The sequence below is a fragment of the Hyperolius riggenbachi genome, chromosome 2 (genome assembly GCF_040937935.1).
Source record: "Hyperolius riggenbachi isolate aHypRig1 chromosome 2, aHypRig1.pri, whole genome shotgun sequence".
In the NCBI taxonomy this organism is placed as follows: Eukaryota; Metazoa; Chordata; class Amphibia; order Anura; family Hyperoliidae; genus Hyperolius; species Hyperolius riggenbachi.
The window spans coordinates 34,194,288-34,219,802 of record NC_090647.1 but is presented as its reverse complement, the minus strand read 5'-3'; the positions used below and the strand labels follow the sequence as shown (position 1 = coordinate 34,219,802).

The 25,515-nt window shown below is 46.0% G+C and overlaps 1 protein-coding gene across 1 annotated transcript in view; it reads left to right on the top strand.

The window, feature by feature from the left end:
- The window catches only part of C2CD3 (C2 domain containing 3 centriole elongation regulator), a 91,178-nt gene that overhangs the window by 7,001 nt on the left and 58,662 nt on the right, over window positions 1-25,515 (top strand). Inside the window, exons 3-13 of the mRNA XM_068266629.1 lie at window positions 623-780; window positions 4,070-4,248; window positions 5,933-6,099; window positions 7,604-7,742; window positions 8,794-8,952; window positions 11,808-11,949; window positions 13,472-13,626; window positions 17,417-17,623; window positions 17,948-18,057; window positions 23,288-23,406; window positions 24,178-24,309. Coding sequence (XP_068122730.1) covers window positions 623-780; window positions 4,070-4,248; window positions 5,933-6,099; window positions 7,604-7,742; window positions 8,794-8,952; window positions 11,808-11,949; window positions 13,472-13,626; window positions 17,417-17,623; window positions 17,948-18,057; window positions 23,288-23,406; window positions 24,178-24,309 — 1,667 coding nt within the window. The remainder of the gene's footprint in view (window positions 1-622; window positions 781-4,069; window positions 4,249-5,932; window positions 6,100-7,603; window positions 7,743-8,793; window positions 8,953-11,807; window positions 11,950-13,471; window positions 13,627-17,416; window positions 17,624-17,947; window positions 18,058-23,287; window positions 23,407-24,177; window positions 24,310-25,515) is intronic.

Sequence of the window (25,515 nt, the reverse complement as noted above, 5' to 3'; positions counted from 1 at the left end):
CCCCCCAGCAGGACATCCCCCTAGTGGGGAAAAAAGGGGGGTAGTCTGATTGCCCTGCTGCACTCCTGATCGGTGCTGCGGGCTGTAGAGCCCACGCAGCACCGATCAGTGAAAATTCCCCTGGTCGGCAAGTGGTTAAACAATACCAGTTGCCTGGCAGTCCTGCTGATCTCTTTGCTGCAGTAGTGTGTGAATCACACCTGAAACAAGCATGCAATTAATCCAGTTTGACTTGAGTCAGAGCACCTGATCTGCATGTCTGTTCAGGGGCTGTGGGTAAAAGTATTAGAGACACAGAATCAGCCGGAGAGTCGGGCAACTGGTATTATTTTAAAAGGAAAAATCCATATCCTTCTTCTTAGTTTAGGTTCCCTTTAATTACTCTGCCTCTGGGATGACGCTCTTGAGGAGGAAACTGGAGAGGAGAAACGGAAAGTAGTTACCTTGCATCGAAGGTTAAAATTAGGAATAGGTAAAGTGGAAATCATCTTAGCAGCAATAACATCCTAACCGGTGCATTCCATTCCCCACCCCACTAGTCATGTCTGGAGATGGCCTTTCATTCAAGTCAGCTAGAGAGATGTGCTGTCAGCATTGCAGTCATTTCCTGTCTCCTTTACAGATATGGGGGCGCTGGTGTTGGAGGTGATGACCAGACTGGACCACCTCCCTCTTGGGCGCGCTCAGATCAGCGGGATATCCCGGCTCAGCCCAGCCCAGCCAATCAGCGGTTTCTTCACTGTCGTCTCTCCGACTTCCGAGAAATTGGGGGAGCTGCAGGTAAGACGGTGCTGCATATATACAGTGTACTGTAGGTACTTTTCCATCTAAAGAATAGCTACATTTTCATGTCACAAGCAAGTTATAGAATTAAAAATGTACAATACAATCATACTGCTTAAAAAGATGAGTGTATTTTTTTTTTTTGTTTATAATTCCAATAAGAACAATTCCGATATTTGTATAGTGCTTTTTTCCTGTTGGACTCAAAGCGACTGAGAGGCAACCACTTGGGCGGTCTTAGTAGGCAGTATAAGTGTTAGGGAGTCTTGCCCAAAAGATCCTTACTGAATAGGTGCTGGCTTACTTAAGAGAAAGAGACAAGATTTGAACCCAGGTCTCCTGTGTCAGAGGCAGAGCCTTAAACCTTAACCTCACTATCCAACAACTGAATAGGGTAGGGGTGCCGCAGCACCCTATAAGGTAAAGCACAGGAGACAAAGACGGGAGCCCAGTAGTGCAGTATGTCAAAGAAGGATGTGGATAATAATAAGGTAAAGAATGCTACTCACAAAGGATTGTTGCAAGGAGCAACCAACCACAGAAAGCAGGTGGAGATTATGAACCCGACTCCACTCGGGGTGGTCCTGGAGGGACCCGGATGTGGTCGCTCTCTTGGAAAAAAGGAGACAGATGTCCACCCTGGCGGCAACCACGGGAGTTCTGTCACCACCCCTCAGGACAGGTTATGTAGGGGGTGTACTATGCACATTAGGAGGGGAAAAAGGCTCCCTGGGTGTATAAAAGCATCTAAAAACAGTTTAAAAACGTAAAGGATAACGAGGTGTCTTACCTTTAAAGAGAATCTGAAGCGAGAATAAATCTAGCTGATTCTCATATATAGCAGGGGCATGTTTGCCCCAGCTAAAACGCCGCTATACCGCCGCTGAACGGGGGTCCCTTACCCCCCAAATCCCCCCCCCCCTGCAAAATCCACGACCAACTTACCACCAAGAAGTTATCCCCGCGCTGCACGGAGGGGATTTAGGGGGTATGGGACCCCCGTCCAGCGGCGGTATAGCGGCGTTTTAGCTGGGGCAAACATGCCCCTGCTATATATGAGAATCAGCTAGATTTATTCTCGCATCAGATTCTCTTTAATGACGAAATCTTTGTAAAGTACAAAAGATTTTTATTTAGCACAGGCAACGCGTTTTGCGGATCTGAGCTCGCTACCTCAGGCCAATAACAGTGCCAAATGATAAGAAATCAGTCAGCATAGGGAGCCTCACAGAGGCTTATTCAATAATTGGCTCCGTCATGCCAGTTGGGCTGCACTTTTCATACGCGGCCTGGCACTGCGCATGCCCCCATCGTGCTCCCGGCAGCGTTCTGCGCCTGTGCAGGTAGTACTGTGGAGGCACAGAGCATTCCTGGCGACAGGAGCACGGTGGGGGCACAGCCATGCCGCGCATGCGCAGTGCAGCTTGACAGGGACCCAATTACCGGCGAAGACTGAAGAACAGAATCACCCGAGAGGGAGAGTCCACAGAGCACATGGGGCTGGCGGAAGCCCCAGGTAAGTATAAATACTGCACATTACTTCATCTCAGGTTTCCTTTAACATGCACAAATAAATAAGATTCTTCTGACTGCACCGCCCTGACCATGGATAAACTCATCCCGACTGTGCATTCATGAGGAAGGCTGTGCATGTGTGACTTTGTTCCGCTGCACAGACCTTCCTCACACAGGCCCAGTCCGGATGTGCTTTCCCATGGCTGGGAGCGCTATCCAGAAGATGAAGAGGGGCCCTGTGCTGGAACGGTGGGCTTGGTGAGGATCTCGGACGTCTCTGAGACGGGGACTCCTCTACACATGCTAAATTCTATAGCTGCATTTAAAGGATACCACAACTGAAATGTGACATAATGAGATAGACATGCGTATGTACAGTGCCTAGCACACAGATAACTATGCTGTGTTCCTTTTTTTCTTTCTCTGCCTGAAAGAGTTAAATATCAGGTATGTAAGTGGCTGACTCAGTCCTGACTCAGACAGGAAGTGACTACAGTGTGACCCTCACTGCTAAGAAATTCCAACTATAAAACACTTTCCTAGCAGAAAATGGCTTCTGAGAGCAAGAAAGAGGTAAAAAAGGGGAATTTCTTATCAGTGAGGGTCACACTGTAGTCACTTCCTGTCCGAGTCAGGACTGAGTCAGCCACTTACATACCTGATATTTAACTCTTTCAGGCAGAGAAAGAAAAAAAGGAACACAGCATAGTTATCTGTGTGCTAGGCACTGTACATACACATGTCTATCTCATTATGTCACATTTCAGTTGTGGTATCCTTTAAAGGGAACCCGAGGTGAGAAGGACATGGAGGCTGCCATATTTTATTTCCTTGTGTGTGAACAATGCCAGTTGCTTGGCAGCCCTGCTGATCTTCTGACATACGTAGTGTCGGAGTCAAAACCCTGGAACAAGCATATGGCTAATCCAGTAAAACCTGAGTCGGAGTACCTGATCTGCATATGCTTGTTCAGGGTCTATGGCTAAATTTATTAGAGACACAGGATCAGCAGGACTGCATGGCCACTGGTATTGTTTAAACGTAAATTAACATGGCAGCCCCCACATCTCGCACCTCGGGTTCCCTTTAAGGGGGCTTAGATGCTTTCCTTGCGTTGAAAGACATCCATGGCTACAATTACTAGGTAATGCCCAGTGGTGTTGATCCAGGGATGTTATCTGATTGCCATCTGGATTCAGGAAGGAATTTGTTTCCCCTTTTGGGGCTAATTGGACCATGCCTTGTAAGGGTTTTTCGCCTTCCTCTGGATCAACAGGAATTTGTGAGGGAGCAGGCTGGTGTTGTACTCTATTTTCTGGTCGAACTCAATGCACATGCTTTTTTCAACTCAAATAATTCTCAGTACTGGCCACCAGGGCTGTGGAGTCGGTGCAAAAATCATCCGACTCGGACTCCTCAGTTTATGAAACCTCCAACTCCAGGTACCCAATATTGCTCCGACTCCTTAGCCCTTGCATGGCTAAGGTATGGGTACAAAAATCTTCCAACTCCTCAGGTAATGAAACCCCCGACGTCAGTTACCCCAAATTACTTCGACTCCACAGCTCTGCTAAAAACCATCTAGCATGTCTACAAGGCTTTAGATGCCAAGTTTTTATGCTGTGGCTAATCTGTTGGGGCAGAGTGGAAACTTTAACCATAGTTGAACTTTATTCCCATCATGTGGGGTATTTTATATAAGTGCCAGGCTTTTAAACAAAATGTATGTTTTCTTTTAATATATCGGTGTACTTTTTTGAATCTGTCTCAGGTATCTGTGGCTCTGGAGCCCTTGTCTGAAACGTACGACAGTAACAGCTCCCTCCCCAACACAGATGTCAGCCTGGATGCCGTATTCTCCGGGCCACAGCCCAAGTCAGACTTGCTGCAACCCAGCATGATCCCCAGGGGGCGCCACGACTCCGAGACCAGCAGAGCTTCCACTCCCAGGTAACTAGGAAGAATTATTATTTCTTCAGGCCTCTCAGATGGCCAACTGCTTCATCACTGATACATAAATGCCCCCTTAGTATGCTGTTCTTTCTTTCTTCTTTTCTTTTATTTCTTTCATATTTTTTTTGCTCATACATGCATAAATTCATACAGACATACACACCAGGGCTGCGGAGTCGGATCAATTTTGGGTACCTGGAGTCGGAGGCTTAGATAAACTGAAGAGTTGGTTGATTTTTGCACCAACTCCACAGCGGAGTCGGAGGAACTACGGTATTTTTGTACTGAAAACACACACACACACACACACACACACACACACACACACACACACACACACACACACACACACACACACACACACACACACACCTACACCTACACCTACACCTACACCTACACCTACACCTACACCTACACCTACACCTACACCTACACCTACACACACACCTACACCTACACACACACCTACACCTACACACACACCTACACCTACACACACACCTACACCTACACACACACCTACACACACACACCTACACACACACACCTAGACACACACACGCACACACCTACACCTACACACACACCTACACCTACACACACACCTACACACACACACACCTACACACACACACACCTACACACACACACACCTACACACACACCTACACACACACACACACCTACACACACACACCTACACCTACACACACACCTACACCTACACACACACCTACACCTACACACACACCTACACACACACACACACCTACACACACACGCACACACCTACACCTACACACACACCTACACACACACACACCTACACACACACCTACACACACACACACACCTACACACACACGCACACACCTACACCTACACACACACCTACACCTACACACACACCTACACCTACACACACACCTACACACACACACCTACACACACACACCTAGACACACACACGCACACACCTACACCTACACACACACCTACACCTACACACACACCTACACACACACACACCTACACACACACACACCTACACACACACACACACACCTACACACACACACACCTACACACACACCTACACACACACCTACACACACACACACACCTACACACACACACACACACACCTACACACACACACACACACCTACACACACACACACACCCCTACACACACACACACACACACCTACGCACACACCTACACACACACGCACACACCTACACACACACGCACCTACACACACACCTACACACACACACACACACACACACACCTACACACACACCCCTACACACACCTACACACACACACACACCCCTACACACACACACACACCCCCCTACACACACACACCTACACACACACACACCCCTACACACACACCCCTACACACACACACACACACACACCCCTACACACACACACACACCTACACACACACCTACACACACCTACACACACACACACACACACACACCTACACACACACACACACCTACACACACACACACACACACCTACACACACACCTACACACACACCTACATACACACACACACCTACATATACACACACACACCTACACACACACACACCTACCTGTAACATAACAAACCAGCCTTTTTCATTTACAATAATTCTTCTGTTGTGTTGCAGAGGCCGGGATCACTTGTACTTTAAACAAAATACAGAATCCAACAGGGACCCCCTGAGAGAAACAAAAGATCAATCCAACCTAACCAGTCACACGTTCAGAGAGAAAGGATCCACCCCTGACCAATCCGGTGTCTCCACCACACCCACTGCTAAAGACCTCCTATCAGGTGAGTGCTTCATCTATGGACAGAACTCTTACACTGGACTTTGACTGAAATCAATACTAGGTGGGCTTATTGTTTCTGGCAGTAGTTGTTGAGCTTGCATGCTGCCTGCTCTGCCTGACATGCATTGAGAGCTTATTCACGTTGCAGCATAGATGACCATACTTTATATAGAGCAGCACACAAGTAGGATTGTTTAAATGGCAGTCTATAGGAGATTTTACCTTCCTTGCACTTGCATTTTGTTTTTGTTTGTTTTTGGCAGCTGAACAAGTGTGTTATTGGTATAGAGTGAAAACATCTCTTGTGAGAAAATCCAGTAGAAAAATGATTAAGAGTCCAGGGCCCTTATTCAATTTGCTTTTTCTCCTAGGTGATATTTTCACATATTATCAATAAAATTCCCTTTAAGCCTTCCGCAAGTGAGAAAATACTCAGAAATTCCATCATATTTTTTGCTTGGTTTACATTTTTAAATACAAATGACTACTCTTGATTACATAAAAGAACATTTGAAAGCATTCCCTGTGTATAAAAAGGTTTATTTTCACTACAGAGAGCAGTACAGGCTTGCACATCTTTGGTCACTGGCAATGTAATCATTGCCAGCCAAAGCTTTCTGCCTGTGTCTTCACTCTGCCCCCTCCCTCTGCTGAATAGACACACCGCCCTGGCAACAGCTGAGTCACTTCAGCAGAGGGAGAGGGTGGAGCCAAGACACAGGCGGAGAGATTCTTGGCTTTGCCGAAGACAAGATAAAGGGACCCTTAGCAGAACACAAAAATGCCGTAATGAACTTGCCTGGGGCTTCCTCCAGCCCCCTGTAGTCAGTGCGGTCCGCTGGTAGCTCAGTTAGCCCCATGACTTTCCCAGGAGTCTTGCGGAAATGCGCATGTTCAGACCATCAGTGCACCCGTCTTGAAAATATGAAACGCGCATGTGCAGAGCGCACATGGGGACGGGCATGTGAATGAACAGGAGGGGGGCTGCCCATGCGCAGTAGCACACGACTTCTGGCAAAGTCGTGCAACTGTCGGAGCCGCTAGTGGAAGAAAAGTGGGAGCCCAGAGGATGCTGAGGGACCTTACGGACTACAGGGGCTGGAGGAAGCCCCAGGTAAGTTCATTATGGCATTTTCCTGTTCTGGTTAGGGTCCCTATAAGCAAGCAGTCTGCAGTGAAAATAAACAATTTTACACACAGGGAATTATTGAGAATGCTTTCCAATGTTATTTTAAGTAACTAAGAGTAATTACTAAAATTTTAGTTTTGGGAGTGTAATCTCACTTTCAGAGATATTTCATCTTGCCTGAACTGGAAGTGACGAAATTCTGACATGTGAACAAAGGACATCAATAAAATATAAAAGTACCGTCGTTTTTCCTTGAACAACATTGTCCTCAACGTTTTCCTGGAAATGTCACTAACCTCTGTGACACAGAAAGCAATATAAATGCCGTAACCTTGTGATCTGTGAGCCCTCATCGCATATTCTTTCTTCCCCACAGTTCTCTTACAACAAGGAAGCAAACTGAGAGATGCTATGGCTGAATCTGCTACCAGACTAGAGCCAAATGCAGACCTTGGTGTAGAGCCATTGCTGCCCCCTGTCCTGGAGCAAGAGAATTACACTTCACAAGATGCAAGGTAAGTAGTGGCCTGCTCTGACTAGAGCACAAGTGTCAAACTGGCTTCAAATGTAAGCAATAAAAGAACTACTGCACACTGCCTTTCCATCCAGAGGAAAAGACCAGTGATTGTGTTTCTAGTTGAAGCATTGTCACCTTGAAACCGGGTACATCAACAACCACCAAGATAACCCCCCTCCCCCCAATGAAATTAGCATAGACACACACACACCACACACACACATACCACACACACACACACACCATATCCATGCAAAGTAGTGCAGTGGATCAGTGTAATATTTACCTGCTCCAGCGATGCGTCAGGTCTCTTCTGTTCTTCCTGGCGGTCGCACATGCTTTCCTTTTATACCTCCAACTCCTGATCACATGACATGCCTCAGGAGCCAGAGGTATGCAGCATAGAGCGTGTGGCTGTTGGGGAGATCGGAGGAGACTCGAAGCAACACTGTAGCACAGGCTTTCTCAACCAGGGTTCCCTGGAACCCCAGGGTTCCTTGAGGACTCTGCAGGGGTTCCTTGGCATTTTACCCCATCGTGGGGGAAGTATAATAGAGCACACTGTAATAGGTGGTACTGTAACAAGAAGCACTAAATTAGGGGGTCAGGAGACAGTATAATGAGTGGCAGTGTAATAGGAGATAGTGAAATTAGCAGCCTAACCTACTTAAAGACCACACCTCCTGAAAAATAAATGCAGGGGTTCCTCGAGACCAAAAAATTGTTTGCAGGAGTTCCTTGAGATCCAAAAGTTATTTGCAGGGTTCCTCCAAGGTAAAAAGGTTGAGAAAGGCTGCTGTAGCAGGTAAATATTTAACTGCTCCACTGTGCTACTCTGCAGAAGGGGGAGGAGCAGGCCCCTCACGATCTGTAAAGTTACGCAACTTGAGACTGTTGAATGTTAAATCTTAATAAGCAATTTGTCCTGTGACTTAGACTGTTTTAGATTTCCGCCCCTTACATGATGGAGTTTGACACTCCTGATCCAGAGTCTTCAGAAGAGTCAGCTGGTACATATAAATGCCTTATGATGTGTATGTCACTTACAGGGTTCCTTTTACTATCCCTTCATCACGTATTCGCCAAAACCTCCTAAATTTCCATAAGGATCCCCCATCCAGAGATGTTATCCTGCACCGAACGGAGCAGGACTTTCCTGAACTGGAGGTTCCTGGTGATACCAGGGCCATAGAGCTCCTGCTGGGCAGGTGAGTGTATGTTCTTTAGTACTAAAAGGACTATTTTTATGAAATGATAGGAAAGTTATAGCGAGAGGGTGGCTGTCTTTGTTGTTGGCTGCCATGTTGGTCTTCTGGCTCTGGTACTTTGAGTTATCTGTTGGAGCTTAGTGTTCTTTAGATGCAGATATAATAACTTGTTATACTGGTGGCCTAAGTCTTTACTGATGGAAAATATGCAGACATATACCATACACAACCATCAGGAAGTGCAGCTTGCTTAGAACAGAGAGAATACAGAGTTAAAGGAAACCTAAACCAAAATGACCTAATTAAATTAATTACCTTTTCAAATTGCAAATCATTTTTCAATCCTATTCGGCATGTTTTCGCCACTCCCAATTGTCAGTTGCAGCTACTGTATAAGGCTGAGGTTTTGTTTTTCATGGCTTTGTCAATATGGCGCAGCATCCGCTCTGCTTCGCAGAGCCATTGGCAGAGCTCGAATACCTCTTTCCCTGCTCGTGCACTGTTCAACTTCAGTGCATGAGCGTCTTGATGACGGGCACGTGGCGGCCGTTGTAGCAACAGCGTTTGCATGCGTAAAATCGAGAAGGGGCCTGGTAGAATGATGCGTGCGGTGATGGCCGCGGACTGTCACCGCTAGTTGATCACGTGTGCGTGCGCACGCACGTGACATGAAAGGTGACATCAACGTGCTGGAAAACAAGACTCGCGTGTGCCGGCAAAGAGAGGAGAACCATAAGCGCACAGACCCAGGAAGGTCTCGACAGAATACAGTGACAGGCTCATCGGCTGGCCAGAAGTGCCTAGGGGGTACAACGGAGGGAGAAACCTAGGACGGGGGCACATTGGTTTAAGTTTCCTTTAATATGGGAAAATGACACACAGTGACATCTTGTGGCTGTTTTACTAGAGTGCAGTTTAGGTAAAAATATTCTCGATACTCCAGTATTATCAACCCACTACAAGTTTACAGATCTGGTAACTTCACCGGCATCGGGCTTGTTCCAGGCCTAGCACTCAGAAACCACTTAAGACAATAGATCAGCATGCCAGCCAAGCAATTAGCATTTTTTAAAGGGCTTTTTTCCACCAAGGGCGATTAGGAGCGATTCTCCAATTGCGAATTTGGAGGGGGTATCGCAACCTATTGAAATCAATAGGTTGCTTCCGAATTTTCAGAAAAACAGATGGTCTATAGCATTTTTCTGCATCACGCATGCAAATCCCCATAGCTGTGCATGCCGGGGAAACAAGAAGATCAAAGTGCCGCCACGCCTTAGCAGATCCAGCGGTATTAGCCCTACACGCCTACGTCATTTTTACCTTACCTTGCACAGAGGATGGGGCTGGCGGCTATCCGATCTGGACTTAGCACCACCTAGTGGCAGCCAGTTTTAGTATGTTGGACTTTGTCCAACATTGGAGCTAAACAAGAGAATGCCATTGTTGGACATAATCCAACATTGGATCGGAAAGTGTTAACCAGTAACTGGTGGTGATACTTATGTAACTGATTCAGTTCAGTTCAATTGGTAATCAAAATATCCCATTTTTCTTAAAGGGGTTCTGTGGGGCTTCTTGAGGAGAAAAACTGCCACTTACCTGGGGCTTCTATCAGCCCCCTGCAGTGGTAATGCCCCACGCCGTCCTGCTTCCATCTGCCGTTCCCCGCAGCCGGCACCGGGCTATTATTCGTCTGTCACACAGACGAATAATGCGCGTTGCCGTGCCTCCGCTCGCGTCATCTGAGGCTTACTGCGCAGGCGCAGTACAACGGAGCCTTGTACTGCGCTTGCGTAGTAAGCTTCCGATGACGCGGGCGGAAGCGAGCGGGTGCGCGGCCACTGCAGCGCAGCCGCAGTTCGATCCCATGCCGCTTAGACCGGGGCCGGCGGCGGAGAACAGCAGATGGGAAGAGGACGGCGTGGGACATTACCGCTGCACAGGGCTGATAGAAGCCCCAGGTAAGGGTCTGTTTTTTTCCTCAGAAACCCCTAACAGAACCCCTTTAAAGAGATAAATTAATTCAAATTTCTTTGCGACGTCAGAGTAAATCTTAAACCTCACAGCTCCATGCTAAACTACACTATGGGCTCGATTCACAAAGCAGTGCTAACCCAGTTAGAGACTTTAGGCGTGATAACCATTGCACCACGCTGGTGAAAAGCCAGTTTAGGCGTGATAAGTTTTGGATAAGTTTAGATCGCGCGCAAAGTCCCGCACGCAAAGCAGCGCCATTAAACTCCTATGCGAAGTGCACCAGACTTTGCTAGCGCAAAACTTTTGATCAGCTGTGCACTGTGGTGCTAACCCAGTTTGTGCTATAGTTATCACGCCTAAACTTCTCACGCCTAAACTGAGTTTAGGCGTGATAAAGGGCTTTTCACCGGCGTGCTAACTGTTAGCACCACTTTGTGAATCAAGCCCTATGTTGTCATTCATTCCCAATCCCCATAGCTAAGTTAATCTTTCTGGAGATTTCCAACACACAGTAGCTGCCATCTTGCTGGTGATGTCACAACAATGCAGAGCTCAGGGAGAATTCACAAGATTTTTAGCCGCTGCCATGTTCTGAAATATTTAACCATCACACAAAAGCTTGTCACTTCTTTGTTTGTGCCTAGCAAGTCTTCCTATATTGTAAACAGGACTTTACTGTAAAAGCTAAATGGCTTTTCGCTCCTGCACAGGAGTGGGACCAATATTAGTCTGAGCTCTGTATGTTTAGTCTGCTCTCTGGATATTTAGTCTGCTCTGTTATTTAAACATGTTCTGTGCATGCATGCTATGTGTCTCTTCACGCTTGTACATAAAATAGAATGTATAATAATGGAGGTGGTCTTTGTGTCTTGTGACAGCTCCCCGGTGTCTCTGGGCCAGTTCTGGGATGGGACAGGATCACCCCCAGAATCCATGGCCGGAAGTGACTTCTACGAGAGTGAGCTGAACGACCCGCACTATGACCAGAGCCTGCTGGAGAACCTGTTCTATTCAGCCCCGGTATGGATTCCATTGTCTTGCAGGAGCTGCTGTGTGACTGTGATAAGGGAGATGGGACATGGATGATTGACTGTTTTTGTTTGTTTATTTAGTTGGGTCAAAACGGCATCTGAATAGTCATTGTGGAGTGTAGTGGGGAGGCAAGTTCAATGCAAATTTACGTATTAAAGTGAGATTTGTCTTAAAATAAAAAATAAATTAAAGGGAATCCGAAGTGAAAATAACCTTATGATATGATTTTTATGTGTAGAACAGCTAAGAAATAAAACATTAGCAGCACAGATATGAGTCTAATATTGTTTCCAGTACAGGAAGAGTTACGAAACTCCAATGGTTATCTATGCAAAAGAGCTTCTCTGAGCTCTCTGACTAACTTGCTCTGAAACAGTCCTATTTTCTGAAGCACTTACACATCAAAGAAACAGTGAGACACAGCTTCAGATAAACTTTTACTGCAGAGGAGTTCAAAGGGTCATTAGCTCTGCTCTGTTTCAAATACAGTATGGGCTTGATTCACAAAGCGGTGCTAACCTACTTAGCACGTCTAAAGTCTTTAGACGCGCTAACCAGGGTGCTAAGTAGGTTAGCACCAGATTTCTCAATCAGATCGTGCGCTAACTTTGCGCGCGCAAAGTTTTACGCGCGCTTAGTCCCATAGGCTTTAATGGGCACTTCGCGCGGAGCGCCCTGCGCTCTATGCAAGTTTTGCACACGTAAAGTTTTATGCGCGAAAAGCTTGTTTAGACGTGCTAAGGGGGTTTTCACAGGCGTGCTAACAGTTAGCACCGCTTTGTGAATCAAGCCCAATGTGGTTTGTAATTGCAAATATGATAGAATGATGCAATGTTATTAAAAAAAAAAAAAAAAAAAAAAAAAAAAGCTATATGACTGAAAATAAATACATGACTCTTTTCTCTGCTTCTAATGTTCTATTAATTATCCGTACTACACATACAATTCATTATATTAGTTTTTTTTCGCTTCATTGTCACTTTAGAATGAAAAAAGTGCCCTTGAAAATAAAACAAAATAAAGTATCCATACATTCCTGGGGATTCCTCCAGCCCTCTTCAGGCCGTTGGTTCCCTCGCCATCCTACCGGGCCGCCTCAATCCGCTGTCCATCCTGGTCAATCTGTCAGTCGGTGCATACTGTACTTGGGAGGACCGGCCACTCGCGCTTCCGTCACTGGGGGTGTTCTGCGCCTGCACAGAACGATCTCAGCGATAGCGGCGTGCATGCGGAGTACGCGGCGACTGATTGGTAGAGTATATCTGGATTACCAGAGGAGATCGAGGGAGCCAAATGGCCTGAGGGGGCTGGAGGAAGCCCCAGAAATGTATGGATACTTTATTTTTATTTATTTTTTTCTAATTCGTCTTAGGTTTCCTTTTAAAACGCATTTTATTGATAAGGTGTGAAAATATCACCTAGGTGAAAACTTAGGAGATATTTTGAATTGCATACGGGCCGCAGTGTTTATCCACATCATACATCTTCTCTGCATTGTTTTTGCTGGTAGAAACCCTTCAGTGATGTCAGCAGTGATGAAGATCAGTCCAGAGCTGCCAAGAAAGGAGCAAAATCCCGGGCTGAGAGGGAGGAGGAGGGGAATACGAAGCAATCGCAGTCTAACGCTGCAGAGGAAGAGGAGCCGCTATCACTGAAGCTTTCTGGGTAAATCCCTTGTAGCTGCTGTTATGTTTGCGTCTCAGGGGATAGTGCGCCTCAGTAACCATAGAGATGGGGGAATCCATCACCTCATTTACCTGAGATGCGGCTGCTCTAGACAGAAGAACTAAAGCGAAGTTCACTCTGTCACCCCAGGAAAGAACAATCTCTGTACAGACGCTGCCTGGCAACCTGTGCTGCTCACTAGAGGGGGGGGGGGAGGGAGGAGTGAGAAAGTAACCTGTTGTGGGGACAATAATAGAGCATTTTTTTCAAATAGAGAAAAGATCAAATACGTGGCACTAGATGCTCCAGGGAGTGGACCAGCTGATCTTCTACTACGAACAATAAACTAAATACTAAAGTTTCTGGAAGGTCTCCAGTATTTGTTCCTCATCTGCTCCAATCCCCAACACAATGGGAATAGTGCTTGTATGACAAAATTTAAAGGATACCCGAGGTGACATGTGACATGATGAGATAGACATGTGTATGTACAGTGCCTAGCACACAAATAACTATGCTGTGTTCCTTTTTTTCTTTCTCTGCTTGAAAGAGTTTTTAATTTCAGGTATGTAAGTGGCTGACTCAGTCCTGACTCAGGCAGGAAGTGACTACAGTGTGGCCGACCCTCACTGATAAGAAATTCCAACTATAAAACACTTTCCTAGCAGAAAATGGCTTCTGAGAGAAAGAAAGAGGAAAAAAAGGGGAATTTCTTATCAGTAAGAGTCACACTGTAGTCACTTCCTGTCTGAGTCAGAACTGAGTCAGCCACTTACATACCTGATATTTAACTCTTTCAGGCAGAGAAAGAAAAAAAGGAACACAGCATAGGTATTTGTGTGCTTGGCACTGTACATACACATGTCTATCTCATCAAGTCACATGTCACTTCGGGTATCTTTTAACCTCCCTGGCGGTAAGCCCGTGCCGAGCACGGGCTATGCCGCGCAGGGGGATTTCTCAGGCCCTGCTGGGCCGATTTTGATATTTTTTTTTTTTTTTTTTTTTTGCAGCACGCAGCTAGCACTTTGCTAGCTGCGTGTGCCCTCTGATCGCCGCCGCTCTGCGGCGATTACGCGGCGCTCCCCGCGCCGTGAGCCCCCCCCCAGACCCCGTGCGCTGCCTGGCCAATCAGTGAGGGTAGATCGGTACTCCCAATGACGTCACGACGTCGATAACGTCGGTGACGTCATGCCGCCCGTCGCCATGGCGACGGGGGAAGCCCTCCAGGAGATCCCGTTCTTTGAACGGGATCTCCTCATCTCCGATCTCCGGAGGCTATCGGAGGGGCTGGGGGGATGCCGCTGAGCAGCGGCTATCATGTAGCGAGACTTTGTCTCGCTACATGAAAAAAAAAAAAATTTAAAAATGACTTTGCTGCCCCCTGGCGGATTTTTAATAAACCGCCAGGAGGGTTAATAAAGCTCAAATATCCTTTTTTTTTTTTTTTTTTTTTTTTTTTTACCATAAAAATAGCTCCACAGCACATGCAACCAGGTAACAGGGCTGCACAAATGTTTTTTGTTATTTTAAAATACCCTTGCTGCTGTGTCTGCTTGCAGCCAGCTATCCATTTCTATAATGCTAAGTACACACCATACAATTTTCTATTAGATGGTTCGATAAATAATTTCCGTCATGTTTGTTCTTTTTGTCAATCGTTTTTCTGGTCGATTTCTCATAGAAGTGAATGGAAATCAATTCGGAAATCGATCGTAAAATCGGTCGAACAGAAAGTGTTATGGTGTGTACCCAGCATTACTGACTATAAGCACAAACTGCACTTATGTTATATCCAGCAACCTGTTCTGTGTTCCAGTAAATACAGCCCCAGTATTTCCTCCTCCTGCAGGAGTAATTATGGCCTTGCAGAGCACGCTCCACCTGTGCCCCATTTCTTCTCTTCCTCGCCACCAGGCTGCATGTGTCCTGTGATAAACACTAGAGGCGCCGCTCTAGTTACAGCTGCGCCAATGGGAAGGCGGAAAGTCGGACGCAATGTATGACTCAGAATAGATTCTTATGGTGGCCATACATGGTACAATTTTTTCATACAATCTTACCATTTCATTGTAATATAAGGGAACTGACTAAATTATCCTTTCAGTATATTCACTTAATTTACCCTTATACTACATAGAAATGGTAAGATTGTATGAAAAAATTGTACCATGTATGGCCACCATTAGTCTGTGGATACCGTCTCATATTTAGTGTAACTACACAAACACAATAACTCCTGGCAGCGGCGTAGCTAGAGGTCATGGGGCCCCATAGCAAATCCTTCATGGGGCCCTCAGATATAGGCATTCTCAAACAATGCCACCTGCCCCTACCTTATGGATATGAGTTACTTAGGCAATTTACATTCTTATGCAATGAACACTGCACATAGATAATGGGCACTGAGACAAACAATGTCAGAGGGTGGAGGTACACAAGAAAGGTAATGGTGAATACATTCAGTACCACCTGGGCCCCTCTACTCCAAGGCCCCATAGCATCTGCTATGGCTATTGCTACGCCTCTGACTCCTGGCTGGAGATGGTCAGATGATCTTGGCAACTTCCCGATATGTACATTAAAAAAAAAAAATGCAGTGTCTTTTTAAAGAGGCCCTGTAGTTACATATAGTAAAATGCAGTAAAGTATTCAGGACCCCCACTTCTGTTACTTTTCCTGGTTTCAGCATCAGAAACGCTTCCTATATCTTCATCTATAGCTTTATATTAGTCTGTAGCCCCTAGCAGTGATTAGCTATGTGCAGGGCCAGATTTACCTACATGTGCCTACAGGTGTCTGATGGTGGAAAGGCAGCACACTCCCCTCCAAGAGTGCCTCCCTCTTTCTCTATGCAGGGTGTAAATGGGAGGTTACTTATCCAGCTCTCTGCGTTTCACTGATGAGATCTCCCTTCAGTCAGGGGCACCACTAGCTACTAAATACTGAGGGTACCTCTGGCTACCTAATGCTACAGAACTCCTGTAGCTACCTATACCAGGCAAGGGATGTAAGGGAGAAGGGACAGCCGGCACACTTGTGGTGCAGTTTGGTGGAGGTTTGTAGGTTCATGGAGGGTGAAGTGTAAGGTGCCAGGACATCTGTGCCTATAGGCTCCAGTGAGGTAAATCGGGCTGGGCTCTTAAAGCATTCTGGGAGACCAGGTATATTTTGAACTGGCTTAAAGAGGAACTGAAGAGAGCTGTATATGGAGGCTGCCATGTTTATTTCCTTTTAAGCAATACCAGTTGCCTGGCAGCCCTGCTGATCCTCTGCCTCTAATACTATTAGCCATAGCCCCTGGACAAGCATACAGCAGATCAGGTGTTTCAGACTTTAAAGTCAGATCTGACAAGACTAGCTGCATGCTTGTTTCTGGTGTTATTCAGATACTACTGCAGAGAAATAGACCAGCAGGGCTGCCAGGCAACTGGTATTGATTAAAAGGAAATAAATATGGCAGCCTCCGTATACCTCTTACTTCAGTTCCCCTTTAAACTCTAAGTAAATGAACATTCCGCAGAGCTGCATCTGCCACCAGTAAAGATGTCTGCCACCTGTAATACATTTCAGAATGTAAATCAGGGAGAGGAAAGATTTTACAATGGGCAAACACTGGCTAAATTTATAAATGATTATTTTTTAAAAATCAGCAATTTAATTTGTTTCACTACAATTTCTTCTTAATATCACTAACAGTGTGATGTTTTGCCGCTTTATGTAACATGGGATGTATGGAGTGATTGAGCTCACAATATACCTGTAGTGACAGAGCTGCTGTATCTTATAGACACAAGTCTGAAGAGGCGTCATTCGGCAACCGGGTAAGATCGGACGCCATCGATCTGAGCGTGGACCGCCTGGCACTGCTGGGGCGCATGCACTCGGCACGGGTCATTGTGGAGTCTTTAAAGGTCAAACCAGAGAGCACTCAAGTCACACCGAGCAAGAGGAGCAGCAAAGGAAAGCCTCCGAGACCCGCCTCCTCCAGCAAACGGTATGGAACTGTTGTTTAAAAATGTGCTCTGACTAATCACATGGCTGGAAGCAGATTGGTTCAGGGAGTTGGTTTCCAGGCTCTGTGGGTGTGGCTGCAGCCGTTGCCTTGATTGCATCATCCCTACTGACCAGCCTGTAAGAGGGCGGGGCACAGACTTTCCTTCCCTGAGCAGATTGCAGCCTATAGTCCAGGCAGTCTGCAGTTCAGGACTCCTTGTGTTCTGGCCTCTTTCTAATTTGAAATTTGAATTGCTGCTTGTGTTCTGTAGTCCGGTTCTGCCTGGAATCGAGCTTGAATTTCTCTAATCTCTGCTTCCCGCAGGACTTATTTTGTGGAGTTCCAGTTTCCTGTGTCTTCTAAAAGCAAATCGGGAGAGGTGTCTGTAGCCACAGAAATCACCCGGCTGGTGTCCAGCAAGATTGTAAATGGAAGTGAGTGCTTGTGTACTGTTCATATTAATGCAGTGTTCTCCGCAGAATTTTTTTCCAGCCGGGTGGCATGAATAAGTAGCCGGGTGCGGTGCTTGACTGCCAGGGCCGGCATAGCTCTGCTTATAGCATAGGAGAAGAATGAGGAGGCAAGCCAATGACAGCCGGGTGCTCACCTAAATTAGCCGGTTGGAGCACCCGGCTAAAAGAGCCTGGAGAGAACACTGTAATGTACTGTATCCCTGAGCATATGGAGCAGTGCTATCAGCTTGAAAAATTCCAGAGCTGATCGGGTACAAAACCACATTCTTCCCTTTTTATAACAGGGAAGCCTCTGGATCCTAATTAACCACTTCAGCCTTCAGTCGTTTTCACTTTATGCATCCGAGCAATGTTCACCTCCCATTCATTAAGGTAGTCATACACTGGTCGATTTGCCATCAGATTCGACCAACAGATAGATCCCTCTCTGATCGAATCTGATCAGAGAGGGATCGTATGGCTACCTTTACTGCAAACAGATTGTGAACCGATTTCAGCCTGAAACCGTTCACAATCTGTTGTGGTGGTAGCGGTGCTGCCGCCGCTCAAAATCCCCGCCCGCATACATTACCTGCTCCGCCGGCGCGACTCCAGTCCCCAGGTCACCGCTGCTCCGTCTCCGCTCTGGTCTCCAGGTCCAGCATGCTTTACTACTTCCTGCCGGGCAGGAGGAACTGAAGCATGCCGGAGACCAGCGCGGACACGGAGCAGCAGTGACCGGGGGTTGTCGCGCCGGTGGAGCAGGTAATGTATGCGGCCCTATTGCGTCTGTCGTCGGGCACTCGAACGCCGCTAGCAACGCGCTCCCTACCCGCAGGCGATCGACGGTAATTTTCCGCGTGGATCGATCGACGGGATCGGACGAAATGGATCGCAATTCGGCGTGTAGCGCGAACGATTGGCAGCAGATTCGATTCCAGTGATCGAATCTGCTGTCGAAACGGCGGCAAATCGGGCCAGTGTATGGCCAGCTTTAGCCTATAACTTTATCACTACTTATCACAATGAACTGATCTATATCTTGGTTTTTCCGCCACCAATTAGGCTTTCTTTGGGTGGTACATTTTGCTAAGAGCCACTTTACTGTAAATGCATTTTAACAGGAAGAATAAGAAAAAAACTGAAAAAAATACATTATTTCTCAGTTTTCAGCCATTATAGTTTTAAAATAATACACGCCTCCATAATTAAAACTCACGTATTGTATTTGCCCATTTGTCCCGGTTATTACTCCGTTTAAATTATGTCCCTATCACAATGTATGGCGACAATATTTTATTTGGAAAATAAAGGTGCATTTTTTCCATTTTGCATCCATCACTATTTACAAGTTTAAAAAAAAAATAGAAATATTTCATCTTTACATTGATATTTAAAGTTTAGACCCTTAGGTAAATATTTACGTTTTTTTTTTTTTTTTTTAATATTAACCACTTCTCTACCACAGGGTTTTTCCCCTAAAAACCACAGCAATTTTAACATTTTAGGGAGGCAAGGGTTAATGGGCTTAATGGGGGTAAAATTTATTTAAAAAAAAAAACCTAACTGATGCTGATCACTCACTAATGCTGTATTAGTTATCTGAGATCCTCTCACGAGTGATCTCAGTAACTGTAACAGCATAGTGACTGATTCAGTGTTTACACACATTCTGAATGAATGAGCACTGCCATTGGCTTTGGCAGTGCTCATTCAAACTTGTAAGCACTTTGAATGGCTGACCAGCGGGTGCCGATCGCGACCGCAAATCCGCCTGCAGGCGACCGCGCATCCGCGTGCACGCTATCGCGCACACGAACGCTCACAGCGGGAAAACAAACAGGAGATGCCTATCTACGCCCCTGTGCCCCAGGTGAATTTTAAAGGGGCGTAGATAAGCGTGGCAAGGGTTGCTAAGTGGTTAAACATTGTATTTGGGTATTTTTGGGAGGGTGGGATGTACCGTAAATAGTATTTGTTTGGGGTAAATATATGTGCTTTTTTTTTTTTTTTCACATTTAGTTGTAGTTTTTCTTTTTGGCCACAAGATGGCAGCCATGAGTTTGTTTACATGACCTCACTCTAAGCGTAACATATACGCTTAGAGGGATGCAAGAGTCAGAAAAAAACGAGGCTTCCGAGAGAAGCTGTCGCTTTTTCAGCGGGGGAGAGGAATCAGTGATCGAGCACCATAGCCCGATACATTGATTTCTGGGCTAAGGATCCGCGGCCGGGATACGTCCAGGAGGCAAAAGTGGTTAAGCTACCCTCACTGTCCTTCGGTCCCCGTCGCTGAGCGTGGACACCTCCAAAGGTTACCAACAAGGGCTTGTCAGTAATCTGATAGGGGCAGCACTCCTCTTCAAGCATGATCACGGCCGCACTGTTCCTGCACGAGTACGCTTGCACCTGCGCAGTAACCCGGAGCTGGGGGGGCCCAGAGGACAGCGAGGTAAACCTCATTAGGATCCAGAGGATTCCCTCTTCTTAGGTAAGTAGGTATTTCAGGCTTACTTTAAAGGACAACTAAAATGAGAGGAATATGGAGGCTGCCATATTTATTTCCTTTTAAACAATACTAGTTGCTTGGCAGCCCATGCTTGTTCAGGGGCTATGGCTAATAGTATTAGAGGCAGAGGATCAGCAGGACAGCCAGGCAACTGGTATTGTTTAAAAGGAAATTAATATGTCAGCCTCCACATCCCTCTGGCTTCAGTTGACCTTTAAAGAAATCCTGAATTGTAAAAAAGTATAAATGTTAGATGCTGACCTCAGTAGTGGGAAGTCCCTGGAAATTTCAGATCCTTCTACAGCTCACCAATCCAGCACTGGATCCCCCCCCATGGATGTGCACCTCCACACTGGGGACGCACGAGTAAGGTTCACGCATGCCCAGTAGAGTGAAGCGCCTGGACACTTCTTTTGTTTTGTTCTTTTGTCCTCCAGAGGGAAAAAAGTGCACAAGTTTTCATTTTTGCCCTTACATCTGTCCTAAAGCAATGAAGCAAAGATGAAAGCGTGATAGTCGGCTCCTCCTTTGCCTTCGCCATGTTGGGAGATTGCGCCATGCTCAGTCCCACAGTGCAGGCAGTGATTCCTATGCAAAACCAGGGTTTTTTTTGTTGTTTTTTTTGTGGATGATATTTCATCTGCAGAGCGTGTTTACCCACAGTTAGCTGGTCGAACTGCACATGTGTGAGTACTGCATGCATGTGCTGCAGCCGACAAGAGGATCCCTGAGTGGCGCGGGGGAGGGGGCAGGAGGACACGAAAAGCCTCTGCAGTTAAATAAGAATTATCAAAGAAACTGTTTTTATGTAAACCCCACACACCTATAGAGCTTTTAGCCAGCAACAAAAGCTTTCCAGAGGTCTCAGCACAGCCTGTGTGAAAGAAAAGCAGTTTACAGCAGCTGTTTTGTAACAATTTTGTGTCGGCATGGGAGGGGGTGGGGGGGGGGTGCAGAGCAGAACTGCAACCTGGCTGTAAACGGTTTTATTAACACTGCTTGGCAGAGCGAGACACACAAACAGGAACACAGAGCTTCAGCTGATGATTTACACACATTTGAAGGTATATTTCTGCTTTCTATCATTCTGAACAGATTCACAGATTTCCAGTGTTCTCCCCAGAATTATTTTCCAGCCGGGTGGCATGAAATAGTAGCCGGGTGGCATGAAAAAGCAGCCGGGTGGGTAGAGATGAAAATGCAGGGCAACTCTGCTTACAGCATAGGAGGTGGTGAGGAGGTGAGCCAATGACAGCCGGGTGGTCACCAAAACTAGCCGGGTGGAGCACCCGGCTAAAAGAGCCTGGGGAGAACACTGGATTTCAGTCACAGTATTACAGCCAGTGAAGATTATTTCTGTATACTGAATGTGCTGGACACAGTCCTCCATAGTAATGCCCACAGTGAAAACTGTTCCCTGTAAATGTCATTTTCTTCACTTAAAACATGAAAAGATCAAAAACGGCCCTTGTATTGCTATTTGCTGGTAATTACTGTAAATATATGGCACGTTTAGCATTTTAGTTAACTTTGATAGTTGTCCTTTAAAGAGACTGTAACAAAATTTTCAGCCTTATTTCTTCTAATCTATAAGTTCCTATACCTGTTGTAATGTGGTCTGGGTTACTGCAGCCTTTTCTAGTTGCACTGTCTCTGTAATATATCTAATCATCTTTTCTTTGTCAAGCTTTGTCGACCCAGAGAGGAATGGGCTGCCTCTGTTGTAATGAAGTTATGCACGCCCTCTGCAGGCTCTGTGTGCTTTGTTTACTCCTTACTCTCTGCTCTGTTTCAGACAAGACTGATGCAGTCTGTGAGGCTGAGGGGGGAGGGAGCTGCCTGAGAAACTGTGAGAATCCCAGACTGGAGTGCAGATAATTCACTATGTAATAAACACTTGTAGTATACTATAACATGAGATATATATATATATATATATATATATATATATATTATATTATATTTTCTCCCTTCCTGATAGGCGACCATGTTTTTTTTTTGTCGGTAAGCACTGCCTAAAACTGGCAATTAAAGGCAAAGCGGGATCCAGGCGATTGTCCCCCGCTGTCACCTTCGCTCCCTGCCGCTGTCCTGCTCTCGCTGCACGTTGCAGAGGCCGACTGCGGGGTCAGCCTTACTGCACCTGCGCGAACCGCCGCTGTCAATCATTGCCACGCCTGCACAGTTTGCTGCGGACCACATGGCCATGATTGACAGCGGCGGTTTGCGCAGGTGCAGTAAAGCTGACCCCACGGTCGGCCTCTGCACCGTACGGCGAGAGTGGGACAGCGGCAGGGAGCGGAGGTGACAGTGTAGGACAGTCGGCTGCAAGGGGCTGGAGAAAGCCCCAGGTGAGTAAAGCTGTTGTCAGGCGGAAAAAAAAAAAAAAAAAAAACAACTCCTTTAAGTAGGAAGTAGACTAGATGTCTATTCATTGCACTGATTCTGGGTAAAACTGGAGGCTTCCTGGGGATTGCATCGGGCAAATTATGAAATGCCCCATAGACTTACATTGGTTTAGCCGTGCAACGTGCCAGGGTGAAAGGGTCCCGAGTAGTTGAGGTTATTGGGGCATTTTCTACATTCATTGTAACTATAGGTGAGGGAGCAGATCATGCACTCCTGTCTGTTTAACATGTCTCTAGCTGGTTTCCTGCTCCTCATCCTGAGACTAATGAGCATTTCTCTTCCATTTTGCTGCAGCTGTGAAGTTCCAGCAGAGATTTGTGTTTCCGGTCCTGTTCGGCGGTCACATGATCAAACACTGGTGGAACTCCGACCTGACCTTCAGAATCTTCCTGAGGAAGGGAACCCAGCAAAAGGTACCACTTCACTGCAGCATTCCTCTGTTGTGTGAGACAGGGTGGAGGCTGCCGTGCCTGACCTCCTGTTCAGAACGGCTAGTTTCCGTAGGCTGTGGAACTAAGTAGCCTGCTTATGAAGCGGAGTTAAAAATGTAAACTGCCAGCTCTCAGTTTTGAAGCCGAAGATGGCTGCATAGCTTTGTAAAGCTAACAGTGGATGCCTTATGTTTGATTCTCACATTTCCCCCTAAATCTGATCAGTATGCAGCAGTGCGAGCCTGTAGGGCGATAGATTTTCCCCAATAAATTTACAGTCAGGGATACGTCAGCCAAATTCCTGGATGGCGCTTTCATCTAATCGTGTATGGCTATCTTTACCTTTTAGCAGCTTTAAGGAAATTATCTTGTTTTGAGATACTGTGCTGCTTTTGACCTCAGTCGGCAGAACTTGTGCTGTAAATTCTTGAAATGCTTTGATGTCTCTCTGTTAGCAGAAGATATTGAAACTGAAAACAGACGTCCTCTGTTATTGTCTCACACTGCCCCCTAGTGACATAAATACACGTTGCAGCAGTACTAATTAATAGCAAGAAAATGTAACAAATAAGAAACAAAAAATAAAATTGTACTAAATAAATTGTCTAGACTAGAGCACTTGCAAGGCTTTAAATAAATTGGCTGCTAAAGGGTTAAGGAATATCCAAACGGGGGAGGGGGTGAATTTATTTATGCTTCAATCATCCACAGAATAAACAATGACGGTTTTGCAATGATTGTACTTTGTTACAGCCGTTACTTTTGGGCTCCTCCGGATTTCGGCTACGTGATGTCCTGCGCTCTGAGGATCTTTCTTGCTCGTGCTCTCTCCCAGTCCGCAGCCAGGGGGCGGGGCAGGAAATGGAGGATGTCGGACCGCTTAAGGTAATAACACTTCCTGTAATACTGAATAATGATGGGTTTCTACAGCTGATGTTGTGACTATGCTTAGAACTGGCTGGTGCAGTTCCTACTAGCTCCTGCAAACTTTATGTAAATTTATGCAACTTGGAAATGGATCAGTCAAATGCAGTGATTGCTTGAAACTTGGATCTGTGAAATTCAGCAGTGTCAAATTTGTCTACTCAGAACTAATGTTTCTGCACTCACCGCGAAGGGAAAAAAAGTAAATTCTGTGCACAGATAAGTTCTAAGTAGGATTAGTACCATTTGTACTCATGTTTATGTCTGATCGGGTCAGTAGGATTAGTACCGTATCTACCCAGGTTTATAACGGATTGGGTCATTAGGATTGGTACCGTATGTACCCATGTTTATATGTGATCGGGTCATTTGGGTGCCAGGATCGAGAGGCGTCTAATTTATGCTTGTGTCAACTTTTAGTAATTGGGTACTGTCTCGAGCCCTAGTGGTCAGACCGCAAAGTGCCTTCCAATCGGTTTCAGCACACAGACCATGCAAGCTTTGGTCGCGATCTTTGCGCAGAAACCGACTGAAATTTGGGCAGCAGCCCGACCAGAAGGGAGCCTGTGAGGTACGGTAATTACTACTTTACACACTAGTTCAGGGTAGAACTGCCACCACCTCTGTTACCATGGGACAGAGGAGCCCACTGACTGTAGAGCCTAGATCTACAAATAAAAACGGTTAAAACACGCTGTATTCTGTCTAGATATCAACAATAGTAGCGTCTCTTGAGAGATCTGAGTTCAGTTCCTGTGTATGCTGAATAATAGGGTAACTGGAACAACAACTGACGATAGCGTCGGTTTATTGAAATCAATATAAATAATTAATGTATACAGAAAATTATTAAAATCAACAATTATTGAAACATTAATAGCCAGTCTGAAATAAAAGGGAGAAAGTACTTAGGATTTGTGGAAAGATGTCCTATTGTGGGGAAAACTTGTAGAGTTCCTTTGTTTCAGTTCAAAGTTCAGAGTCCAGACCAGGTGGATGCCAGCATATCCTCAAGCTGGCACAGATGAAATCAGGATGATGTTTCAGGGTGGAGGACACTGAGTTTGTCTCCTCTGCCATTCTTATGCCCCTGATCCAGTAGGATGGAGTGAGGGCGGGGACCACACACACCCCCTTAGAATATGAGGTGAGTCCTCCCCTTGTCCT